Here is a 27,307-nt window from a genome sequence, read left to right on the forward strand (position 1 = left end):
TTTAAGATATCACTTCTGCCAAGACGCTTTTTTATGACAGGGGGAAACCTTCTTTATAGCTACGATATTTTATCCTAGAGATATCGATATAACACTAGCGCATCGAAACTAGGCGAACAAAAGTGGCTAATTGTCTTCATTTCATTTAGTTGTATTGTAAACAACGAAAGTTATTATACATGCAAATGATGAAAATAATGTCTACAATGTCGAGTTGTTTGTTTAAGAAGTGTAAAAACTATTTAAACATAAATATTTACTTAATGTAAGTAAATACAAAATTATTGTACATGTGTCTGTTTAGTGGAGAAGCTAATTGTTATTAATTTAACAGTGACAATGTCCTACAAATTGCGTGGTACATTGTCTCGTTCCGACGCTCAGAAATTGTTATTACCTGGTAACCCAGTTAGCTACCAGAATCGATAACTTTCGTAAATAAAAAAGTTGAGCGTATCATCAAGATGAAGCTACTCACGGAAAATGAACTTGATAGTAATCAATTGTAAATTTATTCCACGTATCCCGGGCTATAACCCCAGAGTTAGAGGGAAATACTTCCGAGCATCCTGTATAGTAAGTATAAAATTATCGTTGTTGTAGAGATAGTCAACCTGTTATGGGAGAGGTCGTGCTATGTGTAATTTATTCTCTAACTTATTTCTATTCGTATTAGTGTGGATATACCTTTAAACTCTACACCAATGTGCCGATAGGTAGATATACCTACCTACTTTACGTTTTATCTGTTTATTCCTTTGGGATTTATTACGATGTCGTGTTGTTTGGAAGATAGCCAAACCGTCCATATCGTTGTGGATCGAAAGTTTCATGTCTTAAGCGAATTGTTTTGACAAAAATTGATAAAATATAAATCATTTCTTAAAATTATAAACATGACGAAACAATTAACAATAATGCAACTAAGCATAACGTGCAGGTACGCGGCTGACGCGACCACTGCTCGTTGTTTTGCATTTTACACCGTTGGTATTATAAGGGACCGTACACACTGTGACTTTCTTTTTTAAAATCGGTTCCGTAGTTTTTGACGACATAGTATTTTGGGGATTATCGTTTTCCTCCAAAATATAAGCTGGTTTCAACCGATCTATAGAAACTATAACCTGACGTGTGGGTAATTGGACCTTAAAAACTTTCTCTGTCCTGCTAATTACTCGGTACGGACCGTCGTAAGGCGCTTGGAGAGGCTTACGCACCGCGTCGTTCCTGATAAATACTTTGTCACAAGTGTGTAAATCCTGGTGAACAAAAATTTTTCTCGAGTCTTTATTGACCCTTTTAACAGGTTTTAAATCATTAATTATACTTTTTAATTTGCTTACATAACTAGAGCTATCTAAAATGTTATCCTTACTTATATCATAAAATTCACCTGGCAGCCTAATACTTGTGCCGTATACCATTTCAGCACAACTAACATTAGTGTCTGCCCGTACAGCGGCTCTTAAACCTAGTAAAACGGTTGGTAGTTCTTCTACCCAACTTTTAGTTGACAGTCTAGCCATAAGTGCTGCTTTTAAAGATCTGTGCCACCGTTCTATCATCCCATTACTCTGCGGGTGATAAGCGGTAGTGCGGATCTTTTCAATACCCATAAGATTCATGAGTTGCTTGAAAAGATTACTCTCGAAACAACGACCTTGATCGGAAGTACACTTAAAAAATACTCCGAAACGCGTTATATAGTTTTCATAAAGAGCTTTGGCTACTACTTCAGCTGTGATTTCTTTAATTGGGACAGCTTCTGGCCAACGCGTACCTCTATCTATCATAGTCAAACAGTATCTATATCCCTCGGGTGATGTATTGAGAGGGCCTATTATGTCAATCATTAAGTGACTAAAACGATCTACTTTCTCGAAAGTACCTAAATCGGATACAGTATGCTTTTGAATCTTAGATCGTTGACATGGGATACAGGCCTTAGCCCATCTTCGGATATCTTTATTCATACCTACCCAAAAGTATCTATCTCTAACCATTTTGTTGGTAGCGCGAATACCCGGGTGACTTAAACTATGAATTGCATCGAAAGCGATACGTCTAAAACTTTCCGGTAAGTATGGTCGGGCCTTATTAGTCGATGTTTCGCAAACAACGCAACTATCGGTGCCTGGCATCACGATGTTTTTGTATTGTATTTTTTTCTTTAGTTCGCTTAACTCTTCGTCATCATTTTGTACACGTGCGAGTTCCGTGAAATCAATGACCGTAGGACAAACAATTTCTTCCACGCGGGACAAAGTGTCAGCTACTATGTTATCTAACCCGCTCACGTGGCGTATGTCCGTAGTGAATTCGCTAATGAACATTATCTGTCTAGCTCGCCTAGGTAGCTCTTTCACGCTACCTATCTTTGAAAAAACATAAATTAGAGGTCTATGGTCAGTATACACAATAAAATTACGACCTTCTATCATATATCGAAAGTGAGCTATCGCCGAATAAATGGCTAATAACTCTCGATCATAGGTACTATATTTCCTTTGTGCTTCCGAGAACTTTTTAGAAAAATAAGCAATAGGTTTCCATACGTTACCTTCTCTTTGCTGTAGAACCGCACCCATGCATGACTCTGAAGCATCCGTCATAAGCGCCAAAGGTTTGTCTATCGCAGGATACGTTAACGTCGCGGCGTCACTTAGGCTCTGTTTACACTGCTCAAACTGAGCGTTTGCTGAATCAGTCCAAGCGATTTTTGACTTATCTTTTTTTTTTGTATTCGTTAAATAGCGATCCAACTCAGACTGCTTTTCAGCTGCACCTGGTATGTGTGATCTATAGAAATTTAACATACCTAAAAATCTCCGGAGTTGGTCCACAGTAGCTGGCCTCGGAAACTCGATGATGGCTTTCACCTTCTCGTCGAGTGGACGAATCCCTTCCGTTGTTACTTCATGACCTAAAAACTCCAATTTTGTCTGTTCGAAACAACACTTTGATATATTCAGAGTAATACCGAACTTCTCTAAGCGACTAAATACTTCCTCTAAATGTTTTCTATGCTCGTCGACGTTGTTACTTGCAATTATTATATCATCTATATACACGAATAAAAAATCTAAGTCTGGGAGTACGCTATGACACATAAAACGCTGAAAACTTTGGCCAGCATTTCGAAGGCCAAAAGGAAGTCTGATGAACTCGAAAGCCCCGAAAGGGGTTGACACAGACGTCTTTTCAATGTCCATCTCGTTAACTGGTATGCAATTGTAAGCTCTGTTTATATCTAAACGTGAAAAAATTTTCTTACCAGCGAGTAAGTACGTGAAATCGCGTAACCTTGGTATAGGGTAACTATCGGGCTTAGTAATAGCATTTAGGCGCCTATAGTCACCACATGGCCTTATCTGCCCATTTTTTTAAGCACTATATGCAGAGGGCTTGCCCACGCGCTTTTACTGGGTCTGCATATTCCCATTTCACACATTAACCGAAATTCCTCTTTAGCCTTAGCGTATCGGTCTGGCGGTAACGGTCTTGCTCGACATTGAACAGGCGGACCGTTCGTCTCGATGTGATGACAAACGCTATGCTTAGGAACTTCCTTAAAAGATACCGGTTTAGTTAAATCTGGATATTTAGCTAACAAACTATAATGTGGGTGTTGATTATGAATTGTAGTTATTGAACTTTCCATGCACTGTGACATACTAGCAATAACATTAAAATTTGTTACCTGATCCACTAGTTTCCGTTTACTAAAATCTACCACTAACTTATACTTAGTTAAAAAATCGGCTCCTATTATAGGCTGTCTAACGTCAGCAACTATAAATGTCCACCGAAATGCTCTCCTTAACTTTAAATTTAATACTAAACTATGCAACCCAAATGTCTTAATAGGTGTACCGTTCGCGGCATACAGTCTATAGTCCTCGCACGCTCTATTTTTCTCGCGCACTGCCCACCGGGGTAACACTGACACATTAGCACCACTATCTATTAAAAACCGTAATTTACTGTTTTCGTCAGTTATACACAAGCGGTAATTTATCGATGGGTCACAGCCTCCCGCCGCAGACAGGACCGAAGCTAGTTTTCCGCACTGCCAGTAGGTTGGTTCGATGTCTTCCACGTACACGGTTGAACACATTTGTGTGCTCGGGCTCTAAACTTATAGTGGTAGTAGCAAAGCCAGTCTGGATCTGCCGGTGTCCTCTTCCTGCTACCGCTAGTGTTGCGCGTACGTGGCGCGCCGTGTGACCGTGATCGGCTTCTTCCACCGCTACGCTGGGAATTTTCAATTTTTCTTAGTCGTTCGCCCAGCTTGTGGATCTCCGCTATGACATCTGGAGAATCACTCCTTGCACTCCGTACTGCGGCCACCCCCTGTATAGGCATTGCATTTTCTGTCACCTTGTCTGCCATTCTGGCCAAAGCGTTAATATCGCTTAAACCTGATGCCGTGAGTATTCCTCTCACCCATCCCGGCAAATGGTTTTGCCAAAGGATGGTAAGGGTTTCATCTGTAACTTTGCCACTTGCCAGCTCTTGCATTTTCCTCAGCAACTGCGATGGCTTCTGGTCGCCAAGCTCCATTTCAGATATCAATTTTTGTACCTTTCTATTTTCTGACTCCTCATAAATGTCAAGTAGTCTTGTTTTTAATGTATCATATTTACCATTTTCCGGCTGTTTGACTAATATGTCTGTCACTTGTTGTATAACGTCTTTTCCTAATTTCGATATGACAAACTGAAATTTCGCCTCGTCAGACATCTTCTGCGGGTGTAGCACTGCCTCCGCCTGTATGAACCAGTGTCGCGGCAAATCCGTCCAAAATTCAGGAATTCTCGCCGATACAGACACGCCGGAAACTGACACCTCTGGTTGAGCCATTTTGAATTCCAATGTGTGAGTCGTTACGTGTTGCTACCCGTGCAAAATAACCGCTAATAAAACCGAGTCGGGTCACCACTTTTGTACCACTTTAGTACTATTTGGATACTTATATATTGGGGTTTGAGTAAGGTATGTCGTGTCCCGGGTAGCGGTTATGGGTGATAAATAATAGTAGGCTCTACTGATAAAACACTTATATTGACTATCAGTTACAACGGTTAGGTAACGACTGGCGACAAACCGCCCGTATTGACTTCGTCATAATTACGAAAATGCTTAAGTAGCATTTTCATTTACAATCTATGTGTGTGTGACCACCACAATAGGTATTTACTAATTACTATAGCGTTATGGCATAGGCAATGTCCTAGAGTCTGGACTGGACCTTATTTATTAGCAACAAGAGAAGGTCCTGGATCTAAAAATTCAAAACAGTCTGAGTTTAATGACTGATATTAATTATACTATTGTGGGTAGGTGCATACAAATATTATGAATTATAATAATTCAATAGTCCCAATAGACAGGGAAATTACCAATGATGGTAAATACTGTTAGATGTGTTACTAGGTCATGAAAAATGAGGCGCTCAAAAGAGGAAATTTCCACATCTCAATGTTAGTTGTGGTCAATAACGAACGTTATTTAAACAAATAATACTTAAAATATCGTCTACAATGTCGAGTTGTGTGTTCAGGAAGTGTAAAATTTTAATAAAAAAATACAACCGACTTCAAAACCTAAAAACATACCCACTAAACTAAAAAGCGAAAAATAACATCATAATATGTTCTACCTGCTGATCAGTATGAAGTCGGTGCTAAGCCGGTGATGTATTAATTCAAGCCATGTGAGCATATCTTATAGATTTAGATTTTGCAGACAGTGTTGTTTCATGTGGTCCTGTCAGAAATGGCTTAAATTAAGACAACACCGGCTAAGCACCGACTTCATACTGATCAGCAGGTAGAACATATTATGATGTTATTTTTCGCTTTTTAGTTTAGTGGGTATGTTTTTAGGTTTTGAAGTCGGTTGTATTTTTTTATTAAAATTTTTATTATTTTACAATTTTTAGTGTAAAAATTTCATCTCAAACGAATACATCAGACCCCTAATGACAGTCACAACCCATCTTGGTACAAAATTCTCAACAATACAAATTAATCAAGCCCAAGCACAAGGTAGCTTCCGTAAACCGTCAAGGGGTTCCCTTCATTGACCTTGGTCTTCATCATCAGACCCATAATAACAGACACAACTCATCTAGGTAAAAAGTTCTCAGCAATACGAATTAATCAAGGCCAAACACAAGGTAGTTACGGTAAACTGTTAAGGAGTTCCCTTAATTGTCCTTGGTCTTCATCACCAAACCCCTAAATGACAGTCACAACTTATCTATGTGGAAAGTTCTCATTAATACAAATTAATCAAGCCCAAACACAAGGTAACTGCTGTAAATCGCCAAGGAGTTCCCTCGTCTGTTTTCTGACTCCATCATCAGATCGATTTTAAACCTTCATAATTTTGTATTTCTTTAAGGTACTAAATGGAAAAGTTTACGAACACACTAGACATCCATATAATTTTCGAAAGTTCCCCTCAATTTCTCCAGGATTCCATCATCAGATCTTGTCATTATGGCAATGGGACCAAATGGGGACTATACCGTTTCAAACAAAAAAAGAATTTTTGAAATCGGTCCAGGCGTCTTTGAGTAATCGGTGTACATACATAAAAAAAAAAAAAAAAAAAAAATACCGACCGAATTGAGAACCTCCTCCTTTTTGAAGTCGGTTAAAAAACTATAGGTATATTATATACATAAATAAATAATGGAATTAGAGACAAAATTGTCTATGTGTGCGCTCGGTCACAGTAAAAATATATCGGTGTTGTAGCCTATTATTCGGATCACATTCTTCGGTGATTTTGTATAAAATTATCATTGGAAATTACTGAACCAGACATTCGACATGAACATTGAACGTTCCCGAAGGATTGGTGCGGATTTTATTAGGTAGTGTTCGAACTTCAGACTTCAGTTTTCTGCGGCATTTCAGCCGCATCGGACGTGTGGTTAGACGTAATTATGTTTTGTGTATTTAAATATTTTACTTTTATCATGATATATAAATAAAGTTTACGTGTAAAGTGCCAGTGATTGTGTATTTTGGATATTTTTGCCTAATAATTGGATAATATTAAAAACAAAGGTTGGTTTCATATCCATGCACTTTTTACGATAGTTCCGTAAGCTAGACAACACGATAGATAATTTGCAAAATAGATTAAAGGATTTTAGTTGTTGAAGCCCTCGTGATAGGTGTTGTTTTCGGATGTATCATATGAGTTGTTATTGTCGTTGCTAAGTCTCGACTTCGATCGTTCCAGTACTGCAGATTGCAGCTTTGCCAAGTAAATTGAGGTTTTGGATACGGTGCATCCTAGAAGAATTGAAACATCCTCGGACCTAGAATATACACTGTAGAGCCCCAGATATGTTTTTTGTGCCCAGGTTATGAAGACGTAGGTAAATGTTTGAAATTAAAGCAATAATGAGGTATAAGCTGGGACGCGTTTGCTTAGAAAATTTCTACCTATCTTAATCTTCATTTTAACTTGTTTAGATGCGAAAGGTAGCCTTGGCAGAGAGGTAGTTTGTAATTAGTAGGTGTCCGCTAGATAGAGCCGAAATAAATAAAGGCACTTGCAAGTTTGTATGAAAGTCCTTCATTTATATTGATACAAACTTGAAATTATAAAACTTCCGTTATTAACGAATTGTGCGACAGGGCCGGATTAAGGAGGTCTAAAGGCTCTCGCAAGTTTGTTTGAAATACCTTGATTTTATTGTTAAACAGTAGAAATTGCCTATCGCAGTCTCTCAGTCTCTCTCAACTGAGTAAATTTGACGAATGGGGATGATGACTAGGTTTGAATATATTGATTTTTATAATAATTTCGGGTAAATAAGGTCAATTTTAACTAATTTATACATAAAAAGAAGATTGACTGGATATTTGCAAAATAAATAAAATTATAAAATTTCAAAATCTATTAAATATCTTTTATCGTAATTAGATGAAAATTCATACAGTTTTAGCTTCCTTACATTAAATGTGTAATTTTTTAATAATGAACTATTAACATAAACGCAGAAATAACAAAGATATTAGTAATTTTCATACAAATCTAACGATCATTACCTACGCCGCCAGTGCCTACGACGTCATTAGTTCGTACCATTTTGTATGGGGCGATAATCAGGGATACGCGGCAGCGCCGCAAATCTGACCCTATAAATCCCTGTAGCTCCGAAAGTAATGATCGCAGATACCCTGTTACTTTTATAAAATTGCTTTACTGTTAGCGTACTCTTAATTTATATACAATTTTAAAAACTGTCATCATCCTATTAAAAAAGTTTATTTCAAATAACCGTAGGACTCTACCACCGGTTCGAAAGGCAAGTTCTACTGAGAAGAGTCGACAAGAAACTCATCAAAGTTAGCCTTAATAACTACCAATTCCATCTTACTTTATGAACACAAAAATGTGACTTTATTTACATAACTTGAGCGGTTTGTTTATGTCTGGAATCTAAAGTAACTAAAAGTAAGTAGGTCAGCACTCACCGATCGACTCAACATTTATTTTCGTTGGTAGCGAATTTTATCTCGTGGAGTCGTAATTCGTAAACAAGTGGTACCTAGCTATGTTAGGGTTGGTACCTACTATATTTTTTGGCTATGCTATAAAAAATAATAAAGCAAGTACTACAATATACACTTAAAGAAGAAGAAATGCAACATGAGACATATATCTATTTTAAGCTTTATCCATAATGTCAGCCACTGACGATCAAGTAATCTCACATTCCTGCAGCGCTAACGGCGTGATGTCGATAAAACTGATCGTGTGTTGGTCGCGATCGGCATGATGTCATGCATATCGCGACCGATCACTTTTTATCGGCTGTCTATTGTGTGAGATGCAGGCATGTGAGATTACTTGATCGTCAGTGGCTGACATTATAATAATAATTATTTAACTCGGGCGAAGTTGGTGGTGGAGCCGCTAGTATCAGTGAGAATCACAAGTCAATCAGAGTATGCACTAATAAGATAGCCGAGTCGAGAGCCGTGATAGCCCAATGGATATGACCTCTGCCTCCGATTCCGGAGGGTGTGGGTTCGAATTCGGTCCGGGGCATGCATCTCCAACAGTTGTGTGCATTATAAGAAATTAAATATCACGTGTCTCAAACAGTGAAGGAAAACATCGTGAGGAATCCTGCACACCAGAGAATTTCTTAATTCTCTGCGTGTGTGAAGTCTGCCAATCCGCATTGGGCCAGCGTGGTGGAATATTGGCCTAACCCCTCTCATTCTGAGAGGAGACTCAAGCTCAGCAGTGAGCCGTAAATGGGTTGATAACGAGCCATACTGGAATCAGCATTTGACAAGCATTAACAAAAGACTGCTTAGAGTATGCACCATGCAGTCCTAATGGCTCATATCATAAATTCTTCGTCATCATCATTAACCCATATTCGGCTCACTGCGAGTACGAGTCTCCGAATGAGAGAGGTTAGGCCAATAGTCCACCACGCTGGCCTTTGCATAAATTCTTATAGGTGGGTATTCCTAGCTGGGTATTAATTTAGCTTCCGTGCCTTCGCAGCACTTCATACATACAATATTACATCCCCTATACACCCCGACGGAATTATTCCATCCCCCTCAAACATAAATCACCGGCCGCTTACAATTTACACCCCTTTGTGGCAGTTCATTCAAAACGAATGCATTATGTACAGTTTAACCTATATTTTGTTGGAAAATTTGTAAATCCGCTACTTGTAAGAGTCCATTTTTATGAGCCTAGTTTTGGTCTGAAGGGTGATTGTGAAATCACTGCCTGTCCAGAAATCATCATCATCATCATCATCACATCAGTTGATGAACGTCCATTGCAAAATATAGAACTTTTAAAGGGACTTCCAAATACATAGTGTAATAAATCGCATAAACAAATGACAGACAAATTTTATGATAGCGAAAATGTCATCGCATATTATTTTGCGATTCATAAGTCATACATTACGAATATAAAAACTAAACAACAACATGTCACCGTAATTACTTAGTAGTTGAAAACTCGTTCACACGCAATACTGTAATACATTGTGCCTTTCAACCGATTTTAATTAAGTAAAGGAAGAGGTTTTCAAATAATAAATAATGCTAACACTCGAATAACTTGTATTAATAGTACTTAATACATTTTTTTATAATTTTTATTAGTTTTTGTATAATATTTTACAGACGTCCGCGACTTCGTCCGCCTTAGACCTTTTATCCAGCCCTTACAGTGGTATCGCTGTAAAAACGGAGTAACTTCTCCTGTTTTTCCAACATTTCCCTTCACTGCTTTGCTGTTGTTTGTAAAAACGGAGTAACTTGTTCCTGTTTTCCCAACATTTCCCTTCACTGCTTTGCTGCTATTGATCGTAGCGTGATGAAAAGTGTACTATAACCTGCCCAGGAGTATGAAGAATAATTGTACCAAATTTCGTTAAAATTCGACGAGTAGTTTTTGTTTCTATAACGAAAATACAGACAGATAAAACAAAACAAGACAGACAGGCATCAGTATCGATCACTAATCACCCCCTGATAGTTATTTTGGAAATATATTTCATGTACAGAATCGACCTCTCTACAGATTTATTATAAGTATAGATTATAGTAACATTGTTATAAATTTAAGAAAAAGGACAATTAAATAAATGAGAGAAAACTGCTGGGTCAAGGGTCGGATACAGAAGGCAGTGATTCTTGAGACGGCGCGTATTGTGAGGAGGTTCCTCACTCTGGAGCCCTGACCACCGGTTGCTTGGGCACTCAAATGTCCTGCAGCGGGAGGGTTGATTTTTTGTATGATTTTTTTAAATTGTGTTTTGTATTATTAACATGGTTAAAAATTCAAAAAATTGATTGTCTGTAAAGTCGGTTTACTGACGATAGTTGAACGTGGCAACGTCATAAGAAAATACTGATGGAATGGTTGCAGTTTTCAAAAGAAAATGTTCAAATGTTATTGTTTCAAAATACCTGCATATTTGCGCTTGTTTATTATGTCAGCCACTGACGATCAAGTAAGCTTACATACAGGCATGTGGGCTTATCGGATGGTCAGTGGCAAGTATTAGACGACATCGTCAATTACTTTCAGATAAAATTGACAAAGCAAAAAAAAGTGTGCGTCTCGAGTCTCGTCAAAAGTGATAACTTAAACTAATTGCTATAATTATTAATTGAATTTAAATAATATAATTATTGAATTTAATTAGGAATCCTCTATTTTCGGAGAGGTGTGAAGAAAATTTTGACAACAGCGACATACTAGTAGAAACATTTAAAATACTCTGTGGGCCTAATCAGTTAGAAGTCAATCAGTGGCGTGCACAAGGTTTTTAACTAGGGTATGCACTATAGACAAATTGTACAAAATTGAAAATTCTTCCTTCAATACAGGTACCTAATGAGTTATCAGGGTATGCATTGCGTTTATGCATCTATGAAGTTCACGCCACTGCCCTCAAGGGCAAGTGTCTAACGTGTCAACATCAGCTGTAACGCGTTACGTTACAAAGCGGTTTACCCTCCCATATGAAGATAACGCTTCAAAGATATTTTCGTGACCTTACGAAGTCACTGTAGCCAAAATCTCGTTACCTAACTATATCCTCTGAAGGGTAAACATTCCTTACTTAGCCCTCAAAATTTCATAAATGCATCCTTCTAAAGCACAAGAGGCACAAGCAATTTCATCCCGTATCCCTTTGAAAATATGATTCAAATTAGGATACCTCCGTTTGTTATCCTTAACAAGCCAATTGCATCTTTATTTGTATGGGAACAAGATAGAAAATGGCATAACGCTGACGCAGACTAGCTATGTTTGAATAGGTTCTCAGTTTTCTTTAATCAAGTACAGTCAGCAATATTTTATGAAACCTTATGCTGTTAAGTTTGTACAAGTAAAAGCTTCTCTGGGACATTTTTCTTTATTTTCTAGAGGTTAGCCCTTGATTACAATCTCATCTGATGCTAAGTGACGATGCAATCAGTCGATGCAAGCCTCCCACCAGCCAGACCTGGACAAATTAAACCTTAATCGGCCTAGCCGGGGATCGAACCCAGGATGGTCTTGTAAATCCACCGCACACCACTGCGCCAAGGAAGCCGTCAAAAGGATATATTCGAAGATGAAGTTATTTGATGAAGGTGAAAACTTTTATCCTTTTATGAGAGTGGTTTTAGACTTTAGATTTTACCCACCATGCTATTCCAATGTGGGTTAGCGTACTTACGGTGAAAATGTTCGTCACTAACGATCGCGATCTGCAGGGTTTATGTATCTTGGTGTATCATTCTAATAATGAGTCACTGTGGTTTTTCATTGTATTTTTGTTTTTTGTCATCATCTAATATTGTTTTCAACGAAATTACATAATTATGGTAATTTTACGTAAAGTGGCATTAGTATAGTAGTGGCACAAGTATCGACGTTAATTAAATAAAAAATCGTTATTTACGTAACTCCGTTTCAACGGAATATTAATCATTTCAGTAATCATGTTAAATGATTGTAAAAACAAAATATCAATGCTACTTGATGTAACATGGCGTAGTTTAGGTACTTAATTTACTTCAAATAACAATGTTAGATGATCATAATAACGAAAATACTACGAAAAACTATGTACCTATATTACAGCCTTTCTTGATGAGTACCTACTGTTTACCAACAAACAAATAAAATGAGGGTATAAATCACTAGTCATTTCACACCTAATAACAATTATAATTGACTTGTTCTTAAATTAATGAAAATAATTTAGATTAATAATTTTAGAACAATTAGATATGGTTAATATATTTTATATAACATTTTAAAAACAAACCATACATAATGTAAAATAAATAAGCTATGAAATGACATGCGTTTTCTACCTTCATTTCTAATTGCTTTGTTGGTAAACAGTACTCATCAAGACAGTCTTTAGTAAAGTGACCTATTATTTGAATGTTACACAGAGTTACCTACTTAATACGGGCGCAGTAGTTAATGGTGCCGACTGAACCGAGGCACGGGATTGTAACCATCAATTTCCCAATTCCGAGAATTTTCCGAGTATATTTTTGAAGAAATTTTCGATATTTCATGGCCTGACCACAGAATGCAATCTATTATAACAGTAGTAAGCTACGCAGGACTCGGATGTAGGACTTAAGTACCTAAGGATGCTGAACATAACCCTAATATCTAGGCTAATTTTTGCACTAACCAACGAGATATACTCGTAATCAATGATAATTTAACACTATAGATCGGTTACGTCCCTACAAACGCACCGCAAAAAGTAATCCGAATAATAGGCTACAATACTGAGCGCGCACATGCACAATTTTGTCTTTAATTTCATTATTTAATTATGTCTTATTGTCGACTTAGTCCGCGTGGAATTTAGTTTTCACAAATCCCTCGGGAATCATGGATTTTTTCGGGATAAAAAATCGCCTATGTGTTAGTCCAGGTTAAAATATATCTTAATACCAAATTTCAGCTAATTCGGTTCGAATAGTCGAGGCGTGAAACAGTAACAAACATTCATATCATCAAAATAAACAGATTTCGCAAATCTCGAGAAGCCATGATTTTTTCGGGATAAAAAGTAGCCTACGTGTTATTTCAGAGCAAAATCTATTTCCATTCTAAATTTCAGCCAAATCGCTTCAGTAGTAGCGGCGTTAAACATCCAAACTTTCGCGTTTATAATATTAGTAGGATATAGCTTTTACACTTCCTGAACACACAACTCGACATTGAAGACGATATAAAAGTATTATTTGTTTATTAAAAATGACGTTCGTTGTTGATCACAACTAATATTGACATGTGGAAATTTCCTATATTAAGCGCCTCATTTTTCATGACCTAGTAACACATCTAATGTTCACTGTGCTATAGAAACACAAGTACATATTTCCCATGTTAAAAATAGGTACAAAAAAAGGCGGAGGATGGGAATCGAACCGAGGACCGTTCGTACCCATAATAAAGTTCCCAAACCATAATCTATAAAGGTTTAAAGTTTGCACGATGATTTATTTAATATTTTTTTCTTTGTTAACAGCTATGCGGTTGAAGAGGAGTAGAGACATCGATTTGGAATACTGAGTAAGGAAAATTCAAAATGGCGGAAGCGGAAGGAGGAGCGAGCGAGCAAGATGATGTTTCATTCTTACGTACGGTAAGTTTCACAGTTCCATAATTCCATACTCTATAGTACATCCTTGATGAGTACCAACAAAGAAATAAAAAATGAAGGTATAAACAACTAGTCATTTCACAACTAATAATAATTATAATTAACTTGTTCTTAAATTAATGAAAATAGATTTGATTAATAAGATTAAAACAATTAGATATGGTTAATACATTTTATATAACATTTTATAAACACACCATACATAATTTAAAATAAATAAGTTATGAAATGACATGCGTTTTTTACCTTCATTTCTAATTTGTTTGTTAGTAAAGTTCTTCTCGAGTATGGCTTTAGTATAATACAAAACTTTTAAGCGCGCTTTCAAAAAAGTCATGTTCTAGTTTTGAATTTATATTTCATGGTTCCTCAAAATATAGACTGTTATAATTATCTGAGCATGGTTCTTATAATTTCAAAAGTCTACTCTCTCTATTCAGTTTCGTAAGCCCTCATTGGCACGAGAGTTTTTATACCGGACTTTAAAAAAACGTTCAAATATGGTATGAATGTATGTTACTTAAATGAAGGTCTACATTTATTTGCAACGCCCAAAATTGAAAATGCGACACAGCTCGAAAAAAAGCGTCGTTTTTTTAGAACGCTGTCGTGTCAACATATACCTGGAAATGCATTTGTTGTATTTGAACGCTTTTTTATCGTCCGTTAAAAAAGCTCTCGTGCGAATGAGAGAGTCTTGACTGGCTAGATCAGAATTAAACTTAATGAACGTTTACTTACTACAACTTTTTGAAGTAAGTTAAAAAATTTAACTTACTTCAAAAAAAGGAGGAGGTTCAGTCAGTGCTAAACCGGTGTTTTGTTAATATATGCCGTTTCTGAAAGAATTGCATGAAAGAACACTGTCTGAAAAACCTTAATCTTTATGATATTCTTACATGGCTTGAATTAATACATCATTGGACTAGCACCGCCTTCAAACTGATCATCAGTTAGAACATACGATGATAGATAGAACTTAGTATGATGTTATTTTTAGCTTTTTAGTTTAGTCAGTATGTTTTAAGTTTTTCAAGTCGGTTGAATGTTTTTTATTAAGTAAATCACTTGTGTCGTGGAGTATTGGATAAGCTTGTTAGACTGAGGTTGTAGAGGGGTAATCTCTGGATCTACTAAATCAATTTTGAAAAGTTCTTTTAATAATATAAAGCCACGTTATTTGTGAATTTCATCCCTGTATTCCCCGTATAGTATTCGTGATAGCCCAGTGGATATAACCTCTGCCTTCGATTCGGAGGACGTAGTTTCGAATCCGGTCCGGGGCATGCACCTCCAACTTTTCAGTTGTGTGCATTTCAAGAAATTAAATATCACGTGTCTCAAACGGTGAAGGTGTGTGAAGTCTGGCAATCCACATTGGGCCAGCGTGGTGATTTGCTAGCTTAGCCCCTCTCATTCTAAAGGAGACTCGTGCACAACTGTGAGCCGATGGGTTGCTAAAGATGATGATGATAATTCCCCGTATACAGAAACGGTAGCTATGCGGTTGAAACCGCGTCTTCTATAGTCACGAATATATAGACCTCGTGCTAGTACCTACCGTTTTAAGTTTATAATTATGGTTCATAATTTAAACCTCAGCCTACAATAGTTACCACATACTACATTATACAATACAGCAGTTACCTTTCGTAGAGCCTTATCTAAGTTTCCCCGCGATCAAAGGTCAGGGATTGTAGCCATGTAGCACGTCAATTCTTTTTCTACAATCGCAATCGCTTCGAAAATTAAAAAATGTATGGGAATGACATTTGACGGCCTCTGTGACGCAGTGGTATGCGCGGTGAATTTACAAGACGCCAGTCCTGGGTTTGATCCCCAGCTGGGCCGATTGACGTTTTCTTAATTAGTCCAGGTGGGAAGCTTCGGCCGTGGCTAGTTACCACCCTACCGACAAAGAAGTACCGCCAAGCGGTTTAGCGTTCCGGTACGATGTCGTGTAGAAACCGAAATGAGTGTGGATTTCATTCTACTCCCAACAAGTTAGCCCGCTTCCATCTTAGATTGCATCATCACTTACCATTAGGTGAAATTTTAGTCAAGGGCTTACTTGTAGAGAATAATCATGTTCTCGCAGTTGGCGGCAGCGCACGGTGAAAGGTGCGCAGAATAGGATGCGTACAAAAAACTTAACGCTGTCATTCGTTCATCGAATTTTACTGCCCATATTTTTTCATACCGGGGTCTATATCAAAAAAGGTTACGTGATCAAGTCATAGATCGCATCTGTCATTCCCATACATTTATTTAGTTTTCGTTAGCGATTGTAGAAAGAGAATCGACGTGGCACATGGCTAGAGTCCCTGGGTCATGGTAAATAGGTCACGGCTTTGTCGTAAACTTGTTAACTGCGATTTATAAACTGAGGTCTGAGGCTTATCGATTTTCTACTTTTTATTTAGTTTCAGTGCATTCAATGAGTCCTTTGCCTTGATTGAGTTTTCATTCGACTATTTTTCTACCCGACTATGGTGGGTTTATGGCTTTGAGGTGTCTATGTATGTTCATCCCTCACAACTTTTAAGCTACTCATCATAATTATAATTAACTAGGTGACGCCGCGCGGTTATACAAAGTAAATACCTAAATTTCTAATTTTCTTCAATAAAGTTTTTAGGTACGCACGGTGAAAATAAATTGCCTTTTTGAATTTTGTAATTTATGAAGTGAAACTCTTTAGACAGTGTTTTATGTTTTTTTTTTCCGGGAAGCACTAGATTAAGTGAGATTGTGTTACAATTTACTAATTTTTGATTTCACACGTAGGGGGCTCCTATAGTCCGAGAGCCCCGTATCTTTGATACTAGCTACGCCCCTGGGAATATAGCAATAAAAATACCTACGAGCCATCTTATTCATTCAGACTAATTAACAATTAAGAGATAAAAACTGCGTTAACGCACGCATCGTGTACATTATGGGAGCGTAAATGGATTTTCTATTTTGGCCCGCTGTTGTCGCTTGGCGCTGGGTTTTGGTGGACCAAGCCAAATGTCATTGGTCTATCGCGCGATGTATTTATAGCACTAGGCACCTATACGGAAATCGTCTTGATGTGACATATATCTTGCATTACTCATTCAATGACGCAATGACCTACGCCTGGAAGATGCAGTAGGCTTAAAATCATCATAAGAGACGAAATGCGACTTTTTTTCGATGCGGTGGAAAGAAAGATTTGCCGCTATTGGTGGACAATATGTCATTTTGTCTTCATGATATATGTTAATTTGTCCAATAACATTTTGGTGGACTAAGCCAAATGTCATTAATATATCGTGTGACATATTTATAGCACTAGGCAAGTAGACACCTATGACATATATCCTGTATTACTCACTCAATGACGCAATGATCTACGCCTGGTAGATGCAGTAGGCTTAAGATTCGTAAACGACATTTGGTGAAGAGAAAAAGACATAATAGCAACAGAATCAGAAATATGGCCTTGTCTTTCCGTGCGATGGGATGAAAGAGTATGTGATATTTTTGATCTACCCCTATATTTGATTGGTGGACAATATGTTATTTTGTCATCAGGAAATATGTTTTTTATGACTACACTATAGGCAGCATTTGTAGGACTAGTTGTTTGTTGTTGTGGAAGATTCACACCATTCACCATCAGATGCGCCATTTGCTTGTTTTTGGTGGACCAAGCCAAGTGTCATTAATATATCGTGCGCACTTAGCCCTAGGCAAGTAGGCACCTATGAAATATATCCTGCATTACTCATTCAATGACGCAATGGCCTACTGCTCTGGTCAACATGTGCCATTTAGGTCATTACTTTTTCTCCTTCCCCTAAAACTATGGTTGTCTTCTCTAAAAACCTAGCTTTTCTTGGAGACTTTTCTACATACATTTTTTATAAGACCGTTTCAAAACAATTAACAAAAGCTTTTTGTGTGTGAGTTATTATGCACTTAATTTTTGAATTTCAAAAAAAAAACGAAAATTTGAAATTTAGTAATTAAAAAATTACTTATTGATGATGATGTTTAAAATTATATCATTGGTTTAATCTCTATTTAGAACTAAAACCAGTTGAATAAAATCGTTTGCAAGCGGCCCTTAATTTTTTTCAAAAACTATCTACCTACATGTGATTCCGTATGGGGCGTTTTTCAATGATCCGTGGCAGTGTAGCAATTAAGACTCTTTATATCCCTGTAGCTCCAAAAGTAATGATCGCAGATATCCTGTTACTTTTACAAAATTGCTTTACTTCATACTATTACGCATACTTTTAATATACAATTTAAAAACTGTCACCATCCCTATTGTTTTCTTGCTGTTTCTCGTTTTGTAAAGAAAGAAAATGTATATTTAACTCGTAGCTACTGTGTAGAACTAAAGCTTCCTGACTGATACGAGCGGTTAAATTGACTGCTCGTCGGTAAAGTCAATTTTGCCGCGCGAATGAATCGGTGATTGGTTTCTGAAGGGCGATCAAGGTTTTCAATTGTGAGTTATTGGCTATAGGTTCGGATGTAAGATGCATGTTTTTAGTTTTATGGTTTACTAGGTTTTTGACGTCACAACTCTTATAATTCGATGGAGCCGGCTGCACACTCGAAAAAAGATGTCGTCATGCGTCGTTCCCTCGCTCTAGGATTGCCAACTTTTTTTTACAACAAATAAACTATATTCTGGTCTATGAATATTATTGATCAGTATTTTAGAAAAACGAACATTTTCTTTTGAAAAAAATGCAACCATTCCATCAGTATTTTCTTATGACGTTGTCACGTTCAACGCATACTCAGTAAACTGACTTTACAGACAATCTTTTTTATTATAGAACGAGCTTTCCTTATTTTAACCGATTTTTATGAAAATTAAATAGGACTAATCTAGAAGTATACTCTTTCAAACAAAATAAGAAATTTTCAAAATTGGCTTATATATGACGAAATTATGAAGTAACAAACATAAAAAAACATACGCTTCGAATTGAGAACCTTTTAAAGAAGTTTACTAAACCATATCGATGAAACCAAAGGTAAGTATGGTGTGGTAGGAATCTATTAAGTTTGGTCTGAGGTTGCTTTTGGCTTTCAGCAGGTTGCAATGATTCTACACCAAAAACGTCCAAGAAATTTGAAATAAACGAATATGCATAATATAAATAGGTTAAAAATACATTTTTTCTGGCAAAAATCACCAAAGCGCTCCTTGTTTTGCTCTATTCAAATAAAATGAAAATACAATTGCAATAATATACATATACATAGGTGCATACTTATATGTATGGTCCCCTTCCAGCGGTTACTTAACATAATAAAAATATCGTACAGCGATATACAACGTGTCCCAAAATTCAACGATAAGCGGGCGCCAAAAGATTGACCTGCTCATGAGCACTTAAGGAAAAATAATAAAAAAAATATACCTAAATTTTTTTTTTAGTTACAAAATAAATTTTAAAATTCTTTGAAAATTTACACCTTGTATGATATTTTGAACTACCGCAGCTACAATTTCTTAAATATGCTTAAGATTTTTTTTGTATCGGAACCTAAGTAGTACTACTATTCACCACAACTCTTAAAAACACCACAATGCCCGCAGTTTTTACACAAAAAAATATCAAAATATTTTTTTTCCCTCAAATTTTTAAAGATTTTTACTTTCAGTCTACTTTGACTCATGGTCTTGCAAAAAAAAGTATGAACACCGCTATGGCAAGTTATTTTCAAAGTTGACGCAACTAATCAAGATTTCAAAATAGTATAATACCCTAGGATAACTAGTCGCAAAAAAAAAATATGCGTACCATTTGTAAACAAGAACTAAATTTCTAAAATGTTTTTGCTCCTAGAAATCACTTTTACTTTATGCACAAAATGATGTGAGTCATACGTTGCAATTTCCTAGAATTTTAATGGAACGAACGATAACATTTAAAAATAAGAGAGAGAGAGAGAGAGAAAGATAGCGATAAGTATACGTTAGAGAGGGATAGACAGATGTTCTTTGTTGAATGACAATGATGCAGGTAAAGAAAATCCTGTTCCCAGCAAGTCAGTACGCTCTGCTCCTTTGTTTACTGCGCAACTTTCCGTATTCAATTGACGTGGCTCTCGTACTAACGACTTTTGGCTTTGCATTTTGGACTGGACTTAAGTGATCTGCAAACTGAACTGACCTGGCATTATTTTGGATTGTGCCTGTGTTTTGTGAATTGGACTTTTGGTGTATTTTGGACTGTTTAGCGTTATCATGCCGCAACCATACACGCCGATGGAATACGCTAACATGCATCTCATTTATGGAGAATGTCGGTGCAATGCTAACGCTGCTAGCAGATTGTATCGAGAAAGGTACCCAAACGCTCAAAGATATCCAGATTATCGGGTATTTATGAATGTGCATCAAGCGTTTTCGGAGGGTCGTTTGCCGTCAGCTAGAAGAAACGCTGGAAGACCTAGATCGGAATGCGATGAAGAAGTTCTCAATGAAATAAACATTGATTCAACTACCTCAGTGCGTGCCATAGAAGCAGCTACGGGAATCCCAAAAAGTTCAGCACATCGAATACTAAAACGTCATCGGCTACACCCATATCATTACAGACGTGTACAAACGTTACTATCACGGGACTATCCACTGCGGATCGCATTTTGCCGAGTGATGCTTCAAAAGCATCGGGAAGATCCTCAGTTCTTGGATAAAGTACTATGGTCGGATGAAACAACCTGCAAGAAAGATGGCTATTTAAATCTTCACAACCTACACAGCTGGAGCAATGAGAATCCGCACCTGATGAGAGAAGACAAATCCCAATATCAATTTAAGGTCAACTTATGGACGGGCATTTTAAATGGAAAAGTGATTGGGCCTTTTGAATTACAAGGAAACTTAGATGGGGACAGTTATTTGAACTTTTTACAAAATGATTTGCAAGAATTACTAGAAGACGTCCCCCTAAGCGACCTTCAAAATATGTGGTATCAAAATGATGGTTGCCCAGCTCACTACGCTCGTCCTGTGAGACAATACCTAGACCACGAGTATCCGGGGCGTTGGATCGGGCGACTTGGTCCTATCCTATGGCCACCCCGATCACCCGACCTAAACCCCCTGGATTTCTTTTATTGGGGTTGTCTCAAAGACAGGATCTACGCAAAACCGATTACGACATTGGACGAGCTTCGGCAAAAAATCACTCAGGCTGCGGCACATATCAATGCTAGAAGATATGCGCGAAAAATAAAACGGTCGTTTTTAAGGCGATGTCGTGCCTGTATTAATGCCGGTGGAAAACAATTCGAACATTTACTTTAATGTTGTGTAATTAAAATAACAAACACATTTTTGGAACATAGTAAAATTTATTACTAACAACAAGAACAATTAAGAAATTTGGTTCTTGTTTACAAATGGTACGCATATTTTTTTTTGTGACTAGTTATCCTAGGGTATTATACTATTTTGAAATCTTGATTAGTTGCGTCAACTTTGAAAATAACTTGCCATAGCGGTGTTCATACTTTTTTTTGCAAGACCATGAGTCAAAGTAGACTGAAAGTAAAAATCTTTAAAAATTTGAGGGAAAAAAAATATTTTGATTTTTTTTTGTGTAAAAACTGCGGGCATTGTGGTGTTTTTAAGAGTTGTGGTGAATAGTAGTACTACTTAGGTTCCGATACAAAAATAAGCATATTTAAGAAATTGTAGCTGCGGTAGTTCAAAATATCATACAAGGTGTAAATTTTCAAAGAATTTTAAAATTTATTTTGTAACTAAAAAAAAAATTTTGGTATATTTTTTTTATTATTTTTCCTTAAGTGCTCATGAGCAGGTCAATCTTTTGGCGCCCGCTTATCGTTGAATTTTGGGACACGTTGTAGATATACAGGAAAATATGCCGCGTGGCATTGTCCGCATGTTTCGAGGCCGACCCACTTTTCACTGTCAATTGAACATTCGCAGTGACGTCATATAACACAAAAATGTTTCAGCCTCGTGTACCCTTAACTTGAATATAATTAAATTCTAATTGAAACAAAAATTTATTCAAGAGGATTTATTTTTACGTAAACAACTCGCTTGCTAATATTAACCCACCTAGCTAACCTCGGGTTTTGATGGGCTTAACAATCATTAATTGAATGAATGAATACAAAGATTAATAACCCTTCTTGCAGTCGGGTAAAAAGGCAGTAGAGTAAAGTAAAATGAATACATAGAGTACGAGTAAGTAGGTAAGTTTTAAAAACAAGCTCTTACATGATAAAAGTTTTACCGTGTAGATAGCGCCAAAGGGTTTTGGTAGTGTGTACTAAATTTCTGTTCAGATTAGCTTCGTCGATATAATTGTTAGATGGGCCCCTCCTTAATATAGAACGCACAATTTTATGTCATTACCCAAAGACGTGCACGCACATCTTATCTTAGTACGTAACAAGCGCATACTACGAGTGGACGTGGACTTAAAAAATATTTACTATTTTTTCTATTCTGATCCCTTAATTATATCTTCGTGTTCATTTTGGAAGTGTAAAAACACAAGCTACAACATGAATAAAGAGAAATGTGTTACGAGTGATGACGTACTCAATGTGCGAAACCAATGACAATTCCGCGACGCTTTGAAGCCCATCTAACGATCTACGATCGATGATTAGCTTCATACCTAGTGTCTATAGTATATTTGGCTAACCTCTTTAACTACATCTTCCAATTAAACTACTTTCCTTATATCTGGAAGGTGTCTCAGATCACAATGATACACAAACCAGGGAAACCTCTGGAAGAAGCCAGCTCTTATCGCCTTACTACCGTCCTGTCAAAGGTCAGGGAAATAATTTTCCTAGGAAGAACTTGTTATTGCAATATGGAATACCAAACTCAACTATACCAAATTTTAAACCATTCGAACGTCAGAAAGTGGTTCTAATATAGCATCGAAACTTTGACATTATCCTAACAGGCAGGTATCTTTACCGTTTAGCTTTCGAGAGGAAAGCTTTTTAGAATTATTTTCGCAGTGGGTTCAGAACTAAGATAGTACAAACGAGGGATACATACAACGTAAACATCTTTTAGTTTACAATTCTATAATTATTTAAAGTCTAGAAATAAACAAGCTTACCTATAACCATAAATAATATTGCAATTTACGTCATAGCGTAGAAATAGAATGTTTCGTCTACTCTACAAACTAAAATTGCAATACATATGATTATTAATCAAAAACACGTTTTTCTTGGTAGAAGGTATATCATTATTATAGGACAATATAAGAAAAAGGTTTCTCACTGATTTGATACTGAGGGTCTAGTGACAGCTTGATACTGTTACTACCGCGTTAACGTAAACGCGAATTTCTAAGGAATTAAAACAGCGTCATCTAGTCGCATTACTGGGCAACTGTTTCAATTTCATATAAATTCGCGTTTACGTCAACGCGATAGTAACAGTATGAAAATATTGAAAACTCCCAATAGGCCACACAGTTTGATACTGTTACTATCTCGCTAACGTAAACGCAAATTTCTAAGGGATTGAAACAGCGCCATCTAGTGGCAAACTGGACAACTGTTTCAATTCCATATAAATTCGCGTTTACGTCAACGCGATAGTAACAGTATGTAAATATTGAATACTCCCACTAGGCAAACTGAACAGTAAATAGTACATAGATGTTATTTTTTGCTTTTACTATCATCATCTACGAAGTTGGTGAAATTAAAAAAAAATCAACGGAACACAAAAGTTAAATTAAAATGATTTTACATAGAAGTCGATTCAGACTACACGTGAAGTCTGCCAATCCGCATTTGGTGGTGGACTAAGACCTAACATTCTGAGAGGAGACTCGTGCTCAACAGTGAACCGAATATGGGTTGTTAATGATGTTTTCTATTTACAGGAAGACATGGTGTGCCTGTCATGCACGGCAACAGGTGAAAGGGTTTGCTTGGCTGCTGAAGGCTTCGGTAACAGGCACTGTTTCCTTGAAAATATCGCCGACAAAAACATACCTCCAGACCTCTCGCAGTGCGTTTTTGTCATAGAACAGGTAATTTTTTTTTTTAAAAGATTATTTGCCATATCTTTTTTTTTTGAATATGACCAACTAGCGGACGCCCGCGACTTCGTCCGCGTGGAATTTAGTTTTTCACAAATCCCTCGGAAACCATGGATTTTGCCGGGATAAAAAGTAGGCTATAATATATCTTAATACCAAATTTCAGCTAATTCGGTTCAGTAGTTGAGGCATGAATTTTTAAAAGGTAACCCGGCGGAAATCGGCCTATATGGATTCTTCGCCGCTGATGCATACACCTTCCATTTTTGCAGAGTGTTCAAAAACCGTCGCGCGACCTGTGAAGTTTTATAAAAGTTCAACTTTTATTTGTTTTTATTTTAGGCCTTATCAGTGAGAGCTCTACAGGAATTGGTCACAGCTGCCGGGTCTGAAACTGTAAGTTATCAATTTTTTTTTAATTTAATTTGTATGAGATACATGTAAATTAAGTTAAATTAACAATTCAAACACCTAGCCTTGAATTACTATGTATACCTTTAAATAATTTTCAGTTAAATGTTTCACTAAAAATATCTGTTATTTTAGTGTTTAACGTTTATCCAAGATTCCGATTTCGTAACATGTTAATTTAAAATATTTAACAATGTTTCGTAATGAGTGCTGAAAATCATTTTTCATTTACTAGTTGCAAAAATAGCAATTTTTTACATTTTATTGTTAACATCTTAATTTTTATAGGATTTTTTAACATTTTATTTTGTTAAAAACTCCTAAATATTTCATTTGTGTTAACACAGTTGACATGTTACAAAACGTCAATCAATGAAGGATTTTTAGTGGCAGATCTTTTATCTATCTTTATACCTACACCACGTTGAGAATTAATAACTTGTGTTTTAACATGGACGTGTTTATTTTGTGATTAATGTTACCCATTTTGACGTATTGCTTTCGTGTTTAAATTTTACAGGGCAAAGAAAACTTAGTAGTGAGTATACGTACAAACATGAAAAATATCGGTAACAGTGTCATGACAAATTACATCTTAAACATACGATTATTAATGATTTATCATCTCAATGACTGAATAGATATTGTGATATTGAAAATGAGCCAATATTTCATAATTAAATAACTAGATCTCTGGGTCTGGGTGATGTTACAGCTTTTAATTGTCAGCTTTTCGTGGAAAATAGCAAAATAAATTAACTGGTCCTTACATCGTTTATTGAGCTCATGTCCAAAAGCTATACAGACTTTCAACCTATTCTATGACAAATGGCAAACAATCATTTTACATTGTTTCTTGGAATTCATATTTTTAATTGAGACGATATTTTTAATTCCACTGATGACAGATAAACTATACTACAGCCTTTCTTGATGAGTACTGCTTACCAACAAAAAAATTAAAAATGAGGGTATGAATCACTAGTCATTTCACACCTAATAATAATAGTTATAATTAAGTTGTTCTTAAATAAATTCAAATAAATTTGATTAATAAGCTTAGAACAATTTGATATATATTAATATATTTAATATAACATTTTATAAACAAACAATACATAATTTAAAATAAATAAGTTATGAAATGACATGCGTTTTTTATCTTCATTTCCAATTTGTTTGTTGGTAAACAGTACTCATCGAGAAAGGCTGAAGTATAGGAACTTAATTACTTAATAATAAATATAATATTCTTTATTTCTTTTTCAAGAAAATAACTAAAATGATCATCATTGTTGTCTGTCTGTCATATTTGGCATAGTAGGTACCTGTAATACCTAATACTCTATCAAACCAATATTTTGAACGTGCTCGTGATATAAAATCAATGGTAGTTTAAGATATAATTTGTTATGATTTATTGCATGATATTTTAATTTTACGATCACAATTCAATAATTTGTGACTGGTTGACAAAATTAATAAATTATCCAAAAATGTCAAGGGTTGTTTTGGCTAAGAATAATATTTTTTCGCAGTAACACAATTCATAGTTTTTTATTTGATGTAGGCAACTGATTAATATTGTTTTGGTAATTGGCAACATTTTTTTTATCAAAATTTATTTTCATGTATTAAAAACATTAAAAGTTTGTAGCTTTTCTAAATTCCTTTGTTAATTTATAATGAATAATATTATGTAATGGTGTTTATTAAATAATTATCTCTGATTTAATTATTTTACTTACCTATCTTTACTAATATATTTATATACATATATTTTATATTAGACACCGTTTCAATATAAATATTATATATTATTTATTTTATATAATATCTATTAATATTTAGATGCATGTTTAAAAAAATGTCATTATAAAAATTATTCAAAATTTAAAATAATTTCATTTTATAAAAATACAAAAAATGTACGTAAACAGTTTGTGTAATGCAATTTAGGGCACAGAGTTACTAGTTTATAACTTTGTGTCTTACTAAGAAAGAAAGAAAGAAAACAAATTTATTCAAATCTAAATAAGTAATGAGAACAAATCTTTAGTAATATTAGGTGTGTTTGGTTTACATTTGATGTATTACAATTTACACTAATTTCACAATATTTTTCGATTCTCTAATACAATAGACACTTTTTTAATAGAAGCACAAATAAAACAATTAAATTAATTAAGTAGTATAAAATGCATGCTACAATTTTTAATTTTAACAACACACTGATTTTATTAAGATCGCATGCAATTTATTTATACATATAATATATTTATTATCTATTTATATATTTTTACTCGTACTTTATTCTTGCAGAGAATCTTAACTAAACTAAGGAGGAAGTAAATATATATTTTCATTTATATAAGTATTTTTATTATACAAAATTCTTCTTATACTTGTTTAACCACTTAAATCAACATAATAAACGCTATATAATAAAATGTTTTATAATATATTATGTTTTTGTTAATTTAATATGTTTAAAATGTTATTTTTTAATATTTTTTTTTTGCAGGGAAAAGGCACTGGATCGGGGCACAGGACTCTCCTTTATGGCAATGCTATTCTGTTACGACATCTCAACAGTGATATGGTAAGTGTAGTACAAAAGTTT

The 27,307-nt window shown here is 35.7% G+C and overlaps 2 protein-coding genes across 19 annotated transcripts in view; one reads left to right on the forward strand and one right to left on the reverse strand.

The window, feature by feature from the left end:
• Window positions 1-27,307, forward strand: part of LOC112049806 (ryanodine receptor) — a 143,918-nt gene that overhangs the window by 5,259 nt on the left and 111,352 nt on the right. For 9 of the 18 annotated variants that reach the window (XM_052887104.1, XM_052887089.1, XM_052887090.1 and 6 more), the window contains exons 3-7: window positions 14,078-14,194; window positions 24,115-24,264; window positions 24,616-24,669; window positions 25,205-25,222; window positions 27,209-27,286. In XM_052887104.1, coding sequence (XP_052743064.1) covers window positions 14,138-14,194; window positions 24,115-24,264; window positions 24,616-24,669; window positions 25,205-25,222; window positions 27,209-27,286 — 357 coding nt within the window. In that variant the 5' untranslated portion in view covers window positions 14,078-14,137. The remainder of the gene's footprint in view (window positions 1-14,077; window positions 14,195-24,114; window positions 24,265-24,615; window positions 24,670-25,204; window positions 25,223-27,208; window positions 27,287-27,307) is intronic. The other 9 variants (XM_052887102.1, XM_052887101.1, XM_052887105.1 and 6 more) reach the window with 1 other exon arrangement.
• LOC128198959 (uncharacterized) lies at window positions 4,060-4,866 on the reverse strand. Its single transcript, XM_052886966.1, has one exon. The coding sequence runs from the start codon at window positions 4,864-4,866 to the stop codon at window positions 4,060-4,062; it is 807 nt and encodes a 268-aa protein (XP_052742926.1).

This window comes from Bicyclus anynana, chromosome 18, assembly GCF_947172395.1.
Source record: "Bicyclus anynana chromosome 18, ilBicAnyn1.1, whole genome shotgun sequence".
Taxonomy (NCBI): domain Eukaryota; kingdom Metazoa; phylum Arthropoda; class Insecta; order Lepidoptera; family Nymphalidae; genus Bicyclus; species Bicyclus anynana.